This window comes from Anopheles bellator, chromosome 1, assembly GCF_943735745.2.
Source record: "Anopheles bellator chromosome 1, idAnoBellAS_SP24_06.2, whole genome shotgun sequence".
Taxonomy (NCBI): domain Eukaryota; kingdom Metazoa; phylum Arthropoda; class Insecta; order Diptera; family Culicidae; genus Anopheles; species Anopheles bellator.
Window position 1 is genome coordinate 1,116,388 of NC_071285.1, and position 17,797 is coordinate 1,134,184.

The 17,797-nt window shown below is 48.6% G+C and overlaps 1 protein-coding gene across 1 annotated transcript in view; it reads right to left on the bottom strand.

The window, feature by feature from the left end:
- The window catches only part of LOC131216172 (frizzled-like), a 75,535-nt gene extending 69,271 nt beyond the window's left edge, over nucleotides 1-6,264 (bottom strand). The window contains exon 1 of the mRNA XM_058210590.1: nucleotides 5,767-6,264. Within this exon, the coding sequence (XP_058066573.1) occupies nucleotides 5,767-6,249 (483 nt within the window). The 5' untranslated portion in view covers nucleotides 6,250-6,264. The remainder of the gene's footprint in view (nucleotides 1-5,766) is intronic.
- Nucleotides 6,265-17,797: the final 11,533 nt, after the last annotated feature.

Genomic DNA, 17,797 nt, shown 5'->3' on the forward strand with positions numbered 1-17,797 from the left:
GGGAGGTTAAAAGCGATGTTTTTTTGTCCTTTGCAGCATTAATCTAATGTTGTTGCTGTGCGAGGCCCTTTAGCTAATGTGAGTAAAAATCACGTAATTAGGCTGTCAGCGATCGGATGTTGTTACAGTGCACCGTGTTAAAAGTGCACTCACCGGTCTGGCCACGTGGCGAAGCGGGTACTAAAAGGGCTACTTAGCATGCAAATGACATGGCCCGCGGCGACGGCGAGAAACAAGCGCCTGTCACGCCCGTTGGCCCTCTGATAGCTCAATCTTGACACTCATTAATACCGGCCGGCTTATCATCAGCCCGCGGGCTGGGGTTATTGAAATATAATTCAAAAGGTGCAGCATCTTGTTCTGGTTCCCGTCTGGCGAAGAAGTGCATTAGAATTATGTTACAAACTAGACGAAAGGGAAGCATATTTAATAACGTTTGCTAACAACTCCCCGACGCGCATTAGGAGCATCGGGCTTAGGCGGAGCTCTATCTCGCTTCTTGTGGCCCTTTTACACGGAACGATAATGGGGGTTGTAAAATCACCATACCTAATTAGGCTCGGGACGCATATACACTCCGTTAGGGATGTTTAGCCTCCGTGTTGTAGCTCCATAAAGCTGGCAAAGATGGAAAGTGGTCTGGTAATTGAAAGCTTTACGTGCGATATTTAGTTATGCTGGTCGACGGAATGCAGACTTTTCGGAACTTAGTGCATTGCAGGACCCTTCTTCCAATACGACCGAAGACCGTGTGACACGGATCAGAATTAGGTACCTGACACCATCACTTGTCAATTACAATTACAAATTTCAGACAGTATCGATCCGTCTCTTCGACACAGCACTTGACACCGGCCTCCAATTGATTAATGTTTATTCACCGGCCCCCAGGGTGGAAGGTTCAAACTGTACTGGGCCTGGGGGCTCCAATAACTCACCCGAACGCTGCCAGAGTTCATCAGAAGCCGACAAGTGTTTTAACGTGGCCTCGCAAGGTGGCTGAGGCTGTATTTAACATAAGCCGCAAGGGCCAAAGTAGCCAAAACAAATGGAATGACCCACGCCGGTGGCAACAACCGATGGACAGTTTTATGTTTCCCGACATGATTTATGACAGTTACTCGCACCGCGCACGCACTGCGCTTTATCGATGACCCACAAAGAGGTGAACCTAAACCGAAGGAAACGAACCCGACCCGGCCAACCCGCGGTAACCGGCGTCAGAAGTATCGTAAATCATTTAATCCTGGCGACACGCACTTTGCGCCGAGCCCTGTGACAATGCGAGCAATACTGCATGGGAAAGGGCCTCCCCAACGATAATGGCTAATCTTTGTGCGGGCCACGACCCGAATCTCTGATTCAGCTTTATCATTCTCCATCTTGCAGCGAGTCACGTCGGAACTTTGGCATCAAACGAGATTCAAAGAAAGAAATTTCCTAGCAAAAGTCATCCTAAGTATGATACAAATGTTGAAACGTCTGAACTATGTTCTGCCAGCATTGTAAAGGGAATTTGGAAAGCTTCTGCAAGAAAGCAGGAGCCACTGTGCTCGCGGAAGCTTACATAACTCAGCCATTGACTCCCCGTGGCCGTGGCGTTCTTAAGATCCTCTTCCCCGGGGGGCGAATTAATGTGAACTATACAGATGGGAAACAGAAAAGAATCTTTCTCCAGGTCCTCCGATTTACCGTTTTCCTTGCTTTTCAAAGGAATCGCTAGGGGTTTGATAAGGACGATAAAACACGAGAAGAAGCAAATGATTTCCAAGCGTTTTTACTTCTTAGCGCTCACTTTTTCATCAAGACATTCACCGACTCGCTGAATAAGGGAACAGAAAAACAGATTCTTCATTAGAAGATCCCAGAAAACACTGGCCTTTTTTTAGTTGTGTATAAGTTTGTCTTCTCCGGAACTCCGAAACTCTGCTGGTGCGGGGTGGTAAATTGGCCCATTCAGCGGATACCATGAAAACAACTTTTCCAGAAAGAAAGACTGTGACTTATGCTGCCAAAGAAATGTTGGTGGAGCGGTGACTAACCGCCATCAACATTAAAAACGATTATTACCACCTTTAAAAGACTAGCCACCACAAATGCTGTCCGCGTAACAACAGCCCCGGGGGCCTGTAATCGATCCGTCGGGAACTCTTTCGCGAGCAGCAAACATGAGGTGCTTGAGGTGGCCAAAGTAAATAAAAGGCCGTTAAACATCGAACGGCGTGGCGAGCGTATCGTTTCCCATCTCCCCAACAATATCCGATTCGAATCCCGGTCAAATAATGTACGTGTAGGCATCTCTACAAAGTACCAGAGTGAAAACCTGCCTGCGGATTAAAAATTGTTACATTCTATCATTCCTTCTCAATATTCGGTCTCCATTCGGTCGTTTACGTGCCCTCAACACATTGTAAATTTAGTACCGTCCACCGATTCTGGGAAGATATCGGAAAAGGCCACCAAACGCTGAGAATGTTACGAAATGAGGTTTGAAACCCAATCGTCCCCATACCTGAGAGGGACAGGGATTGTCCTGATTGATTTGGGTCACGTCGCGTAGATTGAACCAAACAGTCCCATATGAAAGGAAGGTCCAGGCGCAGCCTAACGAAACAACCTTTTTTACACCTTCGGCTGTCGTTCGATTTTGATGATTTAATTAGAAGAAAAAAAGTGTCGGGGTCCCCACACGTTATCTTATCGTTTCGGTATTCGATCCGAGGGATGCTCTGTTATTGGAAAATACCATCAACTTTGTTGTCACGATTAAGAACACACATAATTCAATATTAGCTTCACCCAATTAACAGGCGGTCGAAACCGTCGAAGGCCTAAACCTTATTCAGCTTTGTGAATGTTCAAACTTTTTCCAAACAACAACTGAAGGCTTGGAACCGAAATGAAACGATTGCAGGAACGGGATCCTGCTGTTCAGTCCAAACGAACGCACTCTGCCGAAGACAAGGCTTCGGTCATCAAGCGGCCAACCTATCGCGATAACGTGCCCCCGAAAAACGGAGCTGTCCACGGGTAAGGACACAACAAGATAACAGCCTCGTACCACGTAAAAACACACATCCTTTTTGTACCCCGTCCGGAACGGCCGGAAATGTGTCGCTGACGTTGGCCCCGCAGGACGATAATTGGCACCACCGATTCCGTCTACCGTCATCAAATCGATGGCAGCCAGGAAACTAATTTAGTCGTTTTTTCTGGCTTCTATGGCCATTGTGCCCAAAAGGAATTGGCCATCGGACAGGACCGATACAACTCGCTGGACAGCATCCCGGGGGCATATTGAATTTAACGATATCGCCTCGTCCAAAGGGCTATTTTTAATCCCAAAGCCCAAGCTTGTGTCCCCAGCTTGTCGGATGCGGCAATGGTTTGGAATTTTTAACAAGCTTTGGCCGGATTTTTTCCTGGCACCCACTCCACCAGGGGGGCCATTTGAGCGATCCTTTTCGGTCCGGATGCGCCCCGATGGAAACACGACACTATTGCCACTTCCCGTGGGCGAGCCCCAAACCAAAACTCGTCACATAACGAGTCCAAACATCAACCGGCCCCCCGGTGCCCGGTGTTGGGCCATTCATCGGTCTGTCGGACCGACCTCGGGAGCTCGTTATCTGACCCGACCCCGTCGGTCGGTCGGAAGGAACTTAAAATTTCAGCCATTCCGGCATCCCGGCTCCGGTGGACCGGTGGACGTTTTGGGCATAATCAAAAACCCGATCATTGGCCACTCGGTGTGCTGTAACCCGGCATCCGTGACCATCATACACAATCTGTGGCGAGTGTTCCGAGGAACACGGAATTAAAATTTTCACCCAAAAGTAGCATCTTCGGAGCCTGTCTCGGGAAGAATCGGAAGGCTTCTGGCGTCAGGCTTATTGTGGAATTTTTTACAAATCTGGACAGGATTCGGAATACCGTCGCCGTATTGGCCGAGTGGGCCAGAATGAAACAAACGAAGCGTGACCTTGATGAAGCACCAGTCACTAGGAACAGAAACAATAGTTCCAGACCTCCCGGTTTGTGTCCATGTCCTGCGGGCACAATTAAGGGACACGTGCTGAGCGATAACACAGGGCTGAATGGAGCGCGTCCAAACACACGCCGCATTGCCTAATTGTCAGGTTCTGCGTTCCGTCGTGTCGGCAAATGTCAGAGGAAAATGTGGCCAAAAAAACTTTCCTCTATTTTCCACAGAGGCGTTTGCGTTGGTGGCGCCGTAATGACAAATGAAGTCGAAAGTCCCCGATTGCGTCCGGGGAACAGACATCAGACCCGGAACGTGACTTCTGTTCCGGTACGGGACGTCAATGCCGTATCATGGGTTTGTGGTTGACGAACGTCAGAACCGGAACGGTTCAACCAAACCAACCAAACCACCGAAAAGAACGTCGACCATCGACCAATAGCCACAGTGGGATTGACGTGTCGAAAAGGAAAGCTTCAGACAATTCAGAGGCAACAGAATCAGCCCCAGAAATGCCACAAGTAATTTTGCTTCGAAATTATATAAATTAAATTAAATGAAGTATAAATAAAATAATGCAAAACAATCAAAGAATAGCTAATTAAATAACCATCAAAATAGCGACGGAAAAACTGCATCCAAATCAAACACTTGAGCTCCTCGCTTGGCTCAACTTTTCAACCGTGGATCTTATTTACTCTAAGACCCCAACCGTAAAGCCGACCCTGCTTATGTTCAAACCCCCCGAAGCCCTTTTTAAAATGCACGAAAGTAGGGCCAGCGAGCGAATGCGGATAGAAAGTAAAAATCTAAACCGGCCAATCCTTGCGGCCAATCGTTCGCACAAAAAAACCGGAGCCAGGGAAGTGGAAAATTGAGATTAACCATTATTCCTGTAACAGGTAGATTACCAGCGCTGGACGCGGCCAGCAAAGCTCGCAGGACACCGGCGTAGCAAAGTGTACAAAGAATAACGTAAACTAGCAGAAAATTAACAAGCTCGGAACGTTCTGTCCCTTGCCGGTGCCGACTAATCAGACGGAAGCCTCTGGCCGCGTGCCGCGGCCACGGTGTAAATGTAATTGAAAAACTTTGGCCCAACGCCGCCGGAAGGACGAACCGCAGACTTTGCCAAGGTTTTTCTCACCCATTCCGTCGCTACAATCTTGCCGCCCTTCGGGAAGCCATCATCATCGTCGTCCGCGGGGAGAATTGCATCCCTGCATCGGTTCCGGTTGCATTCCCGGCAGCTGGCAGCTTCCGCGCGCGTTAACGAGAAGTGTTTGCATGTTCGCGCCACGAAAAGCTTCCCCACTTAATATTAGTTTTTATGCTTCGCCCTAATGATGGCCCTTTTACAATGCAAAATTGGATTCTTTGTCCCGTTCCAGAGAGAGAGAGAGTGCCGACGCCCGGTGTTCCACAGTTTGTCGGAAACTTTTAGCCACCGCCTCGTCGTCGTCGTTGCATCCGGTTCGAGTTCGGTGTCGATCAAACGGACCGGAATTTCACGCTCACGGAACCGGGGGCTTATCTGCCGCGTGACGAGTGGGATTTAAGACGCCGGGGCAGTAATCAAGACGAAGAAAAGCCATTCGGAAACTCAATCAACGCGAAATCAGTGCCACCATTATGCGGACTGCCAAGGATTTTTTTCGCCGAAACTATCTCTCTGTGGCGGGATGTCTCTTCGCGGAACGACGATGCCTTCAACGCAGCCCCAATCAGTGATTGGGCGAACTTGCCAACCGGAGTATCCTTGTGTCCCGCAAGACATTGCTCACCTTCCCTCCGACGGTCAGCTGGTAGCCCATCAGAGACGGGGCCTTCAGCTGGACCGGGCAGATGAATCCCAAATCCCGGTGCTGCGTGACGCCGACGAGTCCACCGTTCGCCGGACTGCTCTTCCGGTCGATAAACTTGGTCACTATTTTGGTCGTCACGGGTGGCCGGCTGGTGGACGTCTCGGTGGACTTGTTCTGCGACACACACAGCTCCTGGCCACCGTCCTCCGGGAACTTGGAGCACTCGAAGCTTTCGGGCCACTGGAAGTTGAACGTCCGCATGATGCCCTCGCAGGCCCGGGCACTCTCGCAGAGGCTCCGACAGGGCGGAATCGGGTAGCTGAGGATCGTGCAGACCGGGGCGTACAGTAGGCACAGGAAGAACTTGAGGTCCGGGCTGCAGTCGATCTTGACCAGCGGCACAAACTGGTGCACCTCGAGGGCGGCCTCCTCCTGCTTCGTGTGGCCCACCAGGTTCGGCATGATCGTGCTGTTGTACTGGACATTGGTGCAGAACGGGATCGTGATCGGTTCGCAGCGATTGTGATGCTGGAAGTCCTCCGCCCGGACACTGGTCTCGGTGTCGTGGACGAAAACTGTTTGCTGCTGGATGCCGAGCACCGCCAGGATGCACCCGGCGAGCGTCAACATCCGCACGATCGGATGCCTACGACCCTTGGTGGCCATTTTCCAAACTTTGTAAAATTCACTCAACAATCCACTCGCGCTTATTCTCTTTCACGAACTATTAAATCACTTTTCCTTGATTCACCTCATCTTCTGTCGAGAGCTTTAAAACTTGTGCACCGGCGACAGTGGCCGGCGAAATTCACGCACCACGAAGGGGAGCACCGAACCGGAAAAGGCCAGCAAAGAAAAGCTGTCCTTCGTCTCACTGGTTCACTATCACTTTCTTCGATCACAAGCACTCCGTCCGGTTCGGGCGAAGTATCTCCGCGCTACGGATCCGAATTTTCGCCAATTAAATCGCTTAACCTTTGCACTAATTTCGCTCCATTCGGTGTGACAACAGACCTTTACTGCTCCTGGCTAACACTCATCACGATGCTGTTCAGGTGATTGGCGTTAATTCGAACAAAACACTTGCCCTTTGGAACTGGCATCGCTCTTCACACAGCATTTTTCAAACAGCACGCAACAACGATGCATTCGAAGCCTTTCTGCAGCTTCACCGGTTTTTCCTGGTTTGTAGCAACAAAACACGCGGCGTGTTTGTCGAATCAGAGGGAAATGTGTTTCAAACTTGAGCACGTGCGACAAAACCGTTCCCTTTTCTCGGGACCGCGCGAAACAACTAAGCTCTCGGCGGAAAGCGGACCGAACGGAACCGAAAGCCCGATCCGACCGTCGCACAGTGGGGAATTTGAAAGGCGGACATATTTTTGTTTAGGAAGAATCTAAGGGCCTTTTCCAACGTTTATTTTCCTTTGCATGAGTTTCGATTAAATTCAACTTTTTATGTGTAATACACGCGTTCAAGTATAGTAAATAAGTTTGTTTCGTTGTTTGAAGGTTTTTAAACGCCTGAGCTATGCAATCTGCATTACAACAACATTTTTTAATGCACAATCTTCTCCAAATATCGAATTTCTGAAAAAAGCTAATGCCTATGAGTGTAGGAAAAGGATATGAAATGATCGAGAAGCTTCACCCATTGCGTTTGTGGGAATTTAGATACAAGTAATTATTACCATCCAAAGTATCTGACCAATGCACTATTATTTAAACGTTTGATTGAATACTTATTAGTATATTTCTTCATCCAAACGAATCATAGATAAATTATGTATTTTACAAAAAATATGTTTAAAACTCTCAGTTTCAAAATTTGAATTATGGTCACCTTTTCCCTATAGTGCGTTCGTTGAGTCGTTTCGTTGAGTTATCTTCGTTTCGTTCAGTTTCGGAGCGTACTCACAAATACATTCAAAAAAAGTTTGTTATGAAAAAATAACTCACTTCGTATGGAAAAATACTCTCAGTTTAATGTAAAAAAATAAATGGCTAAATAAACTAACAAAATAAAAAAAAATTAACAAAATAACTTGAAGTACACGAGAATCAAATTGGAGAGCGTGAAATTAATACGTGCACAATAACCTACATTTCTGGTTGTGTTTCTGTGTTCCGTTTCTAAGTCGTTAGTACTCCTCAGTAATCCAAGGCAGTGTTATTATATTATTCCTACGGCAGTGTCCAATAATAATTCCGTCAGTTAGACATTGAGTGCCTTGATTGTTTCCATAAAATGCTTCTATTTGTCTCTTTGAACGTATACGAATTCGATAACGACAAAGAAATGGAATCAATTGAGGTCTTCACCGCGAACAAAACTAATCGGAAATAATCTTTTGTGAAATTTAACAGAATCACAGAACAGAGTCACTGGTAGCGAGCAATTCAGCTTGCCGGTCAAATGAACTAAGGTACTTCAGTACCCGTTTTCGATATATAGAAAATTTCACAAAGAAGGTTTTAGGGCGAGCTCCCTGTTATTTAGTTGCTTCAACGTGCTGTTGAAGTAACCATCCTAAATCTCGTTGAGATTTGAATTTAAAATCGTAAAACATCGAGGCTGCGAAGAGTTGTGCTACTCACCGCTAGATGGCTCACCCAGTCACAACATTGGATGCAATCGTTTGGTTTATGTCTGGGCTAGTAGGGCACACTTGTGCACAACTATTTTTTGCGTACAATTAGTTTTGAATGTTTTCGGTGTTTCTCCAAATGACGGTTGAGAAAAGCAAACGATTTGGGTTATTCATCGGGATAAGGTTTTCCGACCGTAAATAATGCGTGTTATTTGGTGGAAGGTAAGAAGGTTTCTGTACAAATGTCTACAGGGATTGTGTTCGTTGTTTTAACCTGACAAACCAACTCTTTGAAAGAACGTAATACTATTGATGCAACATTTAAAGGCTCGAAGAATGGGAACAAAATCCCCGTCGAAATCATACTTGACGAAAAGCGAAATAGATGTTTTTGGGACGATAAACACGGTCGGCCGTCGGAGACACGTAATGCTGGTCAGCCTCCCGCCACGAGACACGACGTCCGCGTTACGTCTTGATTAGCGACACACGCAGCAAAGTAGTGCGCAGTTTCGATTAATCATCGAAAGCACTGCCATTAAAAAGGACCGCGAACGCTACGCACTCTCAGAGGGGTTCCGTTACGCAACCGGTCAGGATTTAAATCCGAGGAGATCGCGGGCGACCCGTGCGCCAAAGGGAGGTTCGCTAAAACTCGGAGAACTCCCATGGAGACGGAGCTGCGGCACATGCTGCGGCGATCCTCGGACGGCATCAAACGCGCCGCGGACCGATCAGCATCAAGGGAACAACTTCATTTTGCCTTCGGGCGCATCCAATGCAATCGCTCTTTCGCTCTCTCTCTCTCTCTCTCTGGTGGCCCTGTTAGCAACCTGCAGCCTGTGCAGCGGTCCTGTGGCAGGACCCCGTGGTCACACGCGGAAGGTGAAAGTTGCCCCATTAATTGGCTGTCCGGATGGTCAACAGAAATGGTCAATTAATAATAAAACTCTTCGCACGGAACAGCTGGGAACGGTTTGGCGCAACGAGCGTTTGGTCGGCCACATCGGGGGCCGCATAGATCATCACCGCACGCAGCTCCTGACTGGGGACCGTGTAATACGAGACGTTTCGCGATCGAATTTATTGTCCCCCGGGAAGGGAGAAACTACCACCGGTTGGTTCCCTTTTTTGGGTTCCCGATCAAACCGTTTGACGTCGTCAAAGTCACTCGCCGGGCGTTCGTTCCCGAAGCGAGCACTTAAATCGATCGCGACCCGTGGCCAGGCTAATCCGATTTTGGGGGAAAACGGTAATAAAAGTGAACACGCGGCATTGGGCAGCGTTGGTTTATCGCGGATTAAATAACCACCGTGGCTGCTGTAGGATGTGGCGGAATGGCGTTTTAGTCGCTCGTGGATTTAAAGGTTACAACATGTCGTCGGGGATGTCGCTTTTTTAATGTGATTACCCTTGTTTGTGGTCTGGCCGATGTCGATACCGGATCGGTTCGTTGGGTCGAATGGAGGTACTTTTTAAACTGAAGCTGGTCTGGAGCGCTCAATAAAAGTGAGACCAATCGTTAGTAGAGTGTTGCCGATATATCGTCCGTCTGTCTGTCTTCCCCAGCATAAAAACTTTAACAGTGACCAAACTGCGATAAGAAATGTTAAGTTGGAATTACCACTAAGAAAATGTGTAATAAATCGATTAAGGCCCGTAGTAATTAATAACTGGGATTTCCATGCACGAAATCCCCTTTACCAGTTGGTTCCGTATCTCTTCAGCCCCAGATGTTCGTTGTCATATTGTCGCCTTATGGAAACTGTCGAAACCAAAGGGGCTCAAAGTGCCATAAGAAAGGGAATTATGAAAGCTTCCCAAAACCCAGCATAAGCCATGCGACCGCGCGAACATTAATAGCTCATTTAATCTCTCCACTAGCTAGTAATCGCTCTCCGATCGAAGCCCGTTCCCCATTCTTTCACTTTACGACCACACAACCCACGGGTCCTCGGGGCGGATAACAACTTCGAGCGACCGGCATCGTGGTGTTTTTTATTAAATTAAATTCTCTAAATTTGAATGATTTATGCTGATGCGGCCCGTCGCGTCGCCGAGGCGAGCATCTCGAGCGCGGCATGATGGAAGCCATGCCCATGCCATCGCCAGCACCCCACGAGAGCTCGCCTTGTGATGGAATTCATGTGGTTTTCCTGGCAATTTTTATGCCACCCTTTAGCGGACTGTCATCGGTTCCGGCCGACCGTTCCGGCGAGGCTCCCGGCAGTAATAGAGATGTGGTCTGTGAGACGAACGCCCCTCGCGCCCACCAGCGGCGGCGGCGTTCGTCGCGTTGATGAATGTTGAGTGTGATGACTTCTAATAATTTATTACATTTTTATTATTCCTTATACGGGGCTTGGGCCAGCTGGCCGGTGCGGGGCCGGTGCTCTGCATCATCGTGAGATGACGAGCGCGGGATGTGTGAAAATGGGGCAGCGGAAGGACCCCACGGCCAGGGCCGCCGGTCCGCCGATCCCGCATCCCAACGGCGGGCAGGGCGTGGTGAACTTTAACATTGGCCATGCTACGGGCGGACGGTCGTTAAAGAATGACGGGCTGCGGTTATTAATTTTACGTTCATTTCCATAACGCCAAGACGGCCAAGAATACCCAGGCGAGGCGAGTGTCGCCAAGTGTGTCGCCATTTTAAGAAGACCGTGTTCATTTGCTAGCGAACCGCCCGAAAGGGGGGGGACACGGAAGAGAAACAATGCAAAGAGATTAAAATATTAATACTTTTGTCGAAGAATGGTGCTGGGCGGGATGTACCGTATTTTTCCGTGTATAACGCGCACCTTTTTCTCATTTTTTTAGCTCTAAAATCTGGGTGCGCGTTATTCAAGGGGAGTAAAAAATTTGTCTCCTCTAAACATATAAATGTGCCCTTTTAGGTACACATTTTATGGTATTATTGAATAATATTATGAAATGAAACATTTGTTAAGAATATAATTATCCATATTTGTGATACGGGAATTTGTGATTTAAAAAAAATGCATTTTTTTTAAATCACAAATTTCCGGATACTTTATTGTCACGATGTACCTCTTCAGAGAGTGACAATGAGGAGTACATTGAACAGCAATTAGAAAATATCAATTTGTCAGACAGCAGTGAGTCTGAGTTTGAAGATTATTACGAAATATAAAATACTAGTATGGCTTTTGCAATGTATACGCATTTTATCTTTAGTCTACTTTAGAATATTTAAAGAACATGTAGAATAATACATTATTATCATTTGGTATTTGTTGGATATCAGATATCTGAAAAATGTATAATAAAAAACTTTTTTCCAATTTTTTTCTCTTAAAATATGGGTGCGCGTTATACACGGGTGCGCGTTATACACGGAAAAATACGGTAATTAAATTTTACTCTCTTAAACTTTACTCTCTGGTTTTCATAACAAAATTGAAGAGGATTAAACAGATTTAATGACAAAAAGAATAGGAGAAACTACAACCCGAATTGCATTATTAGTGATTGCGCCTAAAGGTATGCAATCCGATTGCACATCTTAAGGCGTATTCCATCATCATACTGTTTTCCCACAAAACCTCACCTAAAGGAGCCGATCAACGATTCAACGATCAAATATCGAACTGGGATCTAAAATTTTATGTCCAGCCAACTGTAACGCTCGTTCGCCGCTGATACCATCGGCCGGTCGTTCGTTACGCTAAACGTATCGATAAAACACATCCCCGGCACGATGGAGCACCGTTTTCAGGTGGTGCCATTTCGGTCACCTCTTAGTCCCACTGTTGGAACATTGTTTTTAAAGCACCCCAGTTCCAAGCTGCCGACACCGCGTGTCCTTCGGGCGCTTTCAAAGGTTATCCGGCGAACTCGCCTGGCAGTCGTTTAGGGGGCCCCGCTTCTAAGGCCTTCCCAAAATGTCTAATGATACCCTTCGCCAAATCAACTTCTTTGCCCGAAAAGCCGCAACTAGCAAAGTTCTTCGTCGGCCTCTCGGGCTGCAACCCACCGCACCGTGGCCGTGGATGGAACTGCAATTTTCTGCACCGGCCCGCAGGCTGCTCGGCGCTTGAAACAATCGAAGGAAATGACTGTCAATCGCGATCAAACGCCCTGCCGAGGAAGTCGTTTGGAGCGAAGGCACTGGAAACCGGCCGCCGGTCGGCCACGGGGTAATTAGTGCGGCAACCCTCTCGGTCTGTCTGCTAATGGTTATTGGCTCGCGGATGTTCATAATGGAAATGATTTGATTATGATGATGATGATGCCACGGCGAGATAGGAGGCCCCAAATTAAAAAGGAACAAAAAGGCTGCCGATGGCGATAAACGAATTTTATTTTATTGCTACGCCCGGTCTGCTTCTGCGACGTAACAACCCGACTTATTTAGTCCAGAATTTTTGCATTTTTGACTGTAATTTATTTTGTATTTAACTAATTTTATTCAACTCTTTTCATTTTTTCTTACCATCGATCAACATTCAATAACTCTTCCAAGTCACAAACCCACTCAATACACACCAAAGGAAAGCTCCAAGAAAGGAAATCGTGCATTCAACGGGCTCGAGCTAGGGTTTTCCAAAGCATTATTGTTCAGCATTTCGATAGCATTGCCGTTCCCTTTCGGGGTCCTTTCGCTTCTGCACAATAATGTTTCTATCCACCCCGAAACCGGGCCACTGATTGGGCTTTTGATAGAAAATGGCAAATAGATGTGCAGCAACCGACGTGGTCGTGGTCCTCGGCCCGAGTGAATGTTTGTCATGTTTTATGACTGCGAATGCACCTCCGTTCCGTTACAGAACGCAGAGAGCAGAGAGTTTCTCATCGAACCCGAGTCGTGCCGAAAATCGTGACCATCCGGGACGGGTTTGAAGCGGTTGTATTATAATTTTATAAATGCTCAATAAAATACAATAAACCAATCAATAATCAATTGCATGCAGCATGCAGCACAATTCGGCAGCATCTGGCTCGTCCTCGCCCGCCGGCCAGCGGATGAATGACGAAGGCACGGCGGATGGCTGGCCCAAAACGTTAAGAAACGCGACGCCGGGCCGGGCCACATAACTCCTGCAACGCCGGCGACGGCGACGGCGAGCATATTGAAATGACAAAAAGTCGTGAATTTCCAGAGAAATATGATGCAGACGGTCCGATAACGGGCCGAGGGCCGGGCCGGGCTACAGTTAGAATACCCTTTCCAACAGGGTTGGTTTTCCGTGCCGATGGCCCTTTACTATCGTGGCCGTCAATGCTGCATGGCTGGGGCCCCGGGCCATGCGGTGCAAACCGAACGACACCCAAACGGCTGCCCTCAATGATGCTTTTCGGTGGCATTTCGTTAAAGTATTCCGATGACCCACCAACCGGAAGGTTAATCGATTTTAACGAAATAATACAATATTATAACAACTTTCGGTTTAGAGCTTAGTGACATTTGTTAAACAGGGAACTCTGGTTCTTTTCCCAACATCGCTGCCGGCCCCGTCCCCGTCATCATCCGGTTCGTGCTGGCCTTTGCGGTCCCCGCCTGGATTCCGCTTGATGTTCTGCCTACTCATCGTTCCACGCCGACGGCGCGACACACCGCTGATAATGCTCCTTCCTCGAGGGGTCCCGGTTTGTCCATGTCCGTCCCGCGGATCTTGTTCGCGATATCGCGCGGCACGGTTCTTGTTTCGGTTCGCTCTTTTTTTGCCCTTGTCAAAGTTTGTTGTCCGCCGCGATTTCTGTTTAAACTTTATTGTAATTTGGCTCTGATTACATGCATGCATCGGCCGCGGTCCACGGATATCGCGGGGCGGCCATCGGGCAGAGTGCAGAAGGAACGACGGATGTTTGCCCACCAGAGGGGGCCGGGAATGTTGCCTTGTCACTGGCGTCATCGAACCGTGACGACATCCTTCACATTATTCTGCCGGCTTCGGCCAGTTTTTTTTTTTGGCCTTCTAGGCTTAATCTATCTCGTTCCCATCCCCTCGTGGATGATGGAATTTGTTAATTAGATGCATTAACGTTGGCCGAGGGGTGGTGTCCGGGGAGAGTAACATGTGCGCCTCCCCGCAACATCGTGCCCCAACGGTCGGCTTGTCTTGAGGTCTTGGGAGGATGTTTTTCTCTTCTGGCCGATGCTTGGTGGTGGCTTTTTTCACCGTTGGCTTCGTTTGCGGAAGTTCAATGTCGTCACGGGACGTGTTTCGAGGGTCGTTACGTTCAAATTGTGTGCGGCAAGCTTCGGTGACCTTCAGTGCGGACAGGTTAACGATTACCGTAGCGGACGGTGGAACAAGGCACAAGCTCTCTTGAGTTTACATTGGATTGGGTTACTCAACTCATCATTACATTATATTTTATAATGTAAGCGACGAACCCTCGGCAAAAAATCAATACCAAACCCATGAATTATGTTAATCAATAATCTAATACCAACAATCTTAATTGACCTGGTTCGCGGTACTTAAATCGCGGGAATCTCGGGTTCATGAAAGGAAAACAATTTCCCTCTCTGAAGGTACTGCCGTGGCCGCCGCCGAAAGCAACGCCTCCCAAACGGCAGTCACTTACACTTTGTGCTAAATTGTTATTAAACTTAGTTCGCGAACTAATCCAATCGGAATCCTGACCCGTTGTAGCGCTGTGTCCACAACATGGGCGGCAACATATTGGGACCGTTCGGGAGCACCAAAACATAAACTGCCCACTTTCGCCCCACGCGCTGTCCGGTGGAAATGAAAAAAGTTTCGCCTTCGCGCGATTACAACCGACCGACCGCCGCACGCCTCACCTTCCCTAACTCCGGTCGCTCCGGTCGCTCCGGAATTCCCGGTTCTGCGGTCGATGGCATCGTGTTGGTGGCGGAAATCAATTTGCCGTACGCCAGGAAGTCAAACGCCCGCCAGTGGAATCGGCGTGAATCGGACGCGAGGACTTCATTTTTGGCACCGCACACCCGGTGCCTGGCCGGGACCGGAAGCCACCGCAAACGCATCCGTCGGTGGTGCATCCAGATGCATCCACGGCCCGGCCCGGCACAGGGTTCGATTTCGATCAAATATTCATTTTATTTTTGCCGCCCTGTGGTTTGGCGTAGCGGTCGGTCGCCCGGGAACCGGTGCACGGACCGTTACCTCTGGCCGATTGATCGCGGCAAGGAATGCAAGGATGCATGAATTTGATTAGCTTTCGGGTCGGTGTTTTTCGGCCTCGGCTGACTGTTTTTAGGCGGCGTCCATCTCCGGCCCGGGTGCCGACCGCAAATTGAAATGCATCTGCATCGAAGGTGCAAGAACTAGGCTTTAAGCCGGGCCCGGGAGCCGGCAGTACATAAATATGCTAATGCTCGAGCGGAGGATGGCCCGATGATTAGACTCCCGGGCTGTGGCCGGAGGGTCCGGAGACGACAAACCAGGCACGATTCAGATCGGATTAGCTCCACGGAGTCACGGGCTGTCTGAGAGAGAGAGAGAGGGACGCCCTTTACACCACGGAACCCCACCACCGCAAGCACCGCAGTGGCCAAAAGGTCAGCTTGCGGTGGTGACTCCTCGGCCTTTTTCTGTCGGCCCCGAGTCCGGTGCCGTTATGCAACTGCCGGAGCCTCCCGGAACCGCAAAAGCAGTGTTTGGGGCGAAAATTAAAACACGAAAAGAACAGAAAATCGTGAGTAACGGTGAAATGTGGTTCTGCCCGGGAACCGGCCATCGGGCAGATTGAACGGCGCTTTTCGCAACGCGCGCCGCGTTCTTTGTGGCAAAGCGGCGGTCGAATCAAGACTTTGTAGCGGAAGACGGGGAAAGGTGATCACCGATCGGAACGTTTGATCGGGGTTCTTGAAATGGAATTCTCACATCTTTCAGCGAACAAGATGGATGAGATGGATGCTGTCGATTGCATTTGGCAAAGGAATTTTTGTGGCACATTTCGCCGACAGGACTCTGGGTTCTAGTTTCTGTGTGCTTCTTGCCATCAATCATACTTCGGTCGTTAAATTCGAAAATGAAAGGGTTTCGGAAAAGTGTTAAGTTTACATCCAATCAGCTTGTTAGAAGCCACCAGCAGCATTATAATTTCCGTTATAATTTCATTTTAAAACATCAAAATAGCGTGCATTTAATGATTACTCACCCATCGGATGGGCCCTCCCGTCAGTCAGCCTGACACGATCAGAGTCCGCACCAAGGGCGAAGTGACTAATCACGCCACGACTCGGAATAATCGGATCAGACCGTGGGCTTCCTTTTTCTTTAAAACAAAACCAGCATGTTTATGAGTTTAATGTCCCTCGCCGGGGGTTTCCGCGGAACCATTTACCATTCCTTTCGCAGCGATCGGACCCCGAAAAAAGCGCAACCGAGCAGCGCAGTCCGGTCTCTCTGCAACGTGCTATTAAAAGCCCGGGTTGCCCGGCGGCCATAAAGGCCATAAAATGCCGATGCCTAGCATCGGTGCATCGGTTTTGATTACTATAATTGCAGCGTGCGTGCGTTTCGGAGCTCGCTTCGAGCTGCATTCCCCGGCGCGAAGGGCTGATGATGCTGATTTGGGTTGCAAAAAAGGGGGCTAAGAAAACGAGGCCAAACCTCCGGGAGTGAGTCACGTGGCATTAATCGACCCCACCGATCGACCGCGCCCGATGGCCACAAACAATAAAAGAAAGGGCTGAGGCTGAGGCTGAGGCTTCAGGTGCAGGTGTGAAAACATTCCCCGGCCCCCGGGGAACAGGACAAAAATGTTAATGCCCGATGCTATAAAAGGAACACAAAGCCGGGACCGGGTTGGGGTCGATTGTTTTAGCCATTCCCATTCAGGTTGGCCATTTATGCTGCGCTGACTAACGGGCCAAGGAATGTGAAATTTCGTGTGACAAAACGGCATCGCAAAAGCCCGGGCCCCGGGTATGCTCAGCTTTTCCGGACGATCCCGTAGTCCCGGTTCTTGAAAACGCCCTAAACCAAAAATCGCGTAAAGGAAAATGGGGGGGAAGAAAGAAACGCGCCTTGGTCGCGCCTCGAGGCACTCGGGGTGCGTGAGGCCGAGCTTTTAAGTGATGATGATGCCGTTCGCGTGTACATATGGGGGCCCCCGCTCAGGATGGGATGGCCGATTCGTATCGAGGAAGCTCAATTTAAACATTGCCCACGGTGTAAGTTTAACCGTTGTGTCATCCGATAGCTGCAATTACGATCAGGTTCCTCTCGGCCACGGCGGGGCCACACGTCGATGATCGTCGAGGTCGGCCCTCCGGTTCGGTTTTTTGTCTTCGCTGCACGTTGTGTGGAAGAGAACGGACCCAACACCCGTGGCCGATGCTAAAGACGTATCTGAGAAAGGAAAAAAGTAGTAAATAATACAAACATTTCCGAACAAATTGGTTTAAATCAAAAATAAGCTTGTAATGAATGAAAGCAGAGAAAAATAAATAAAAAACA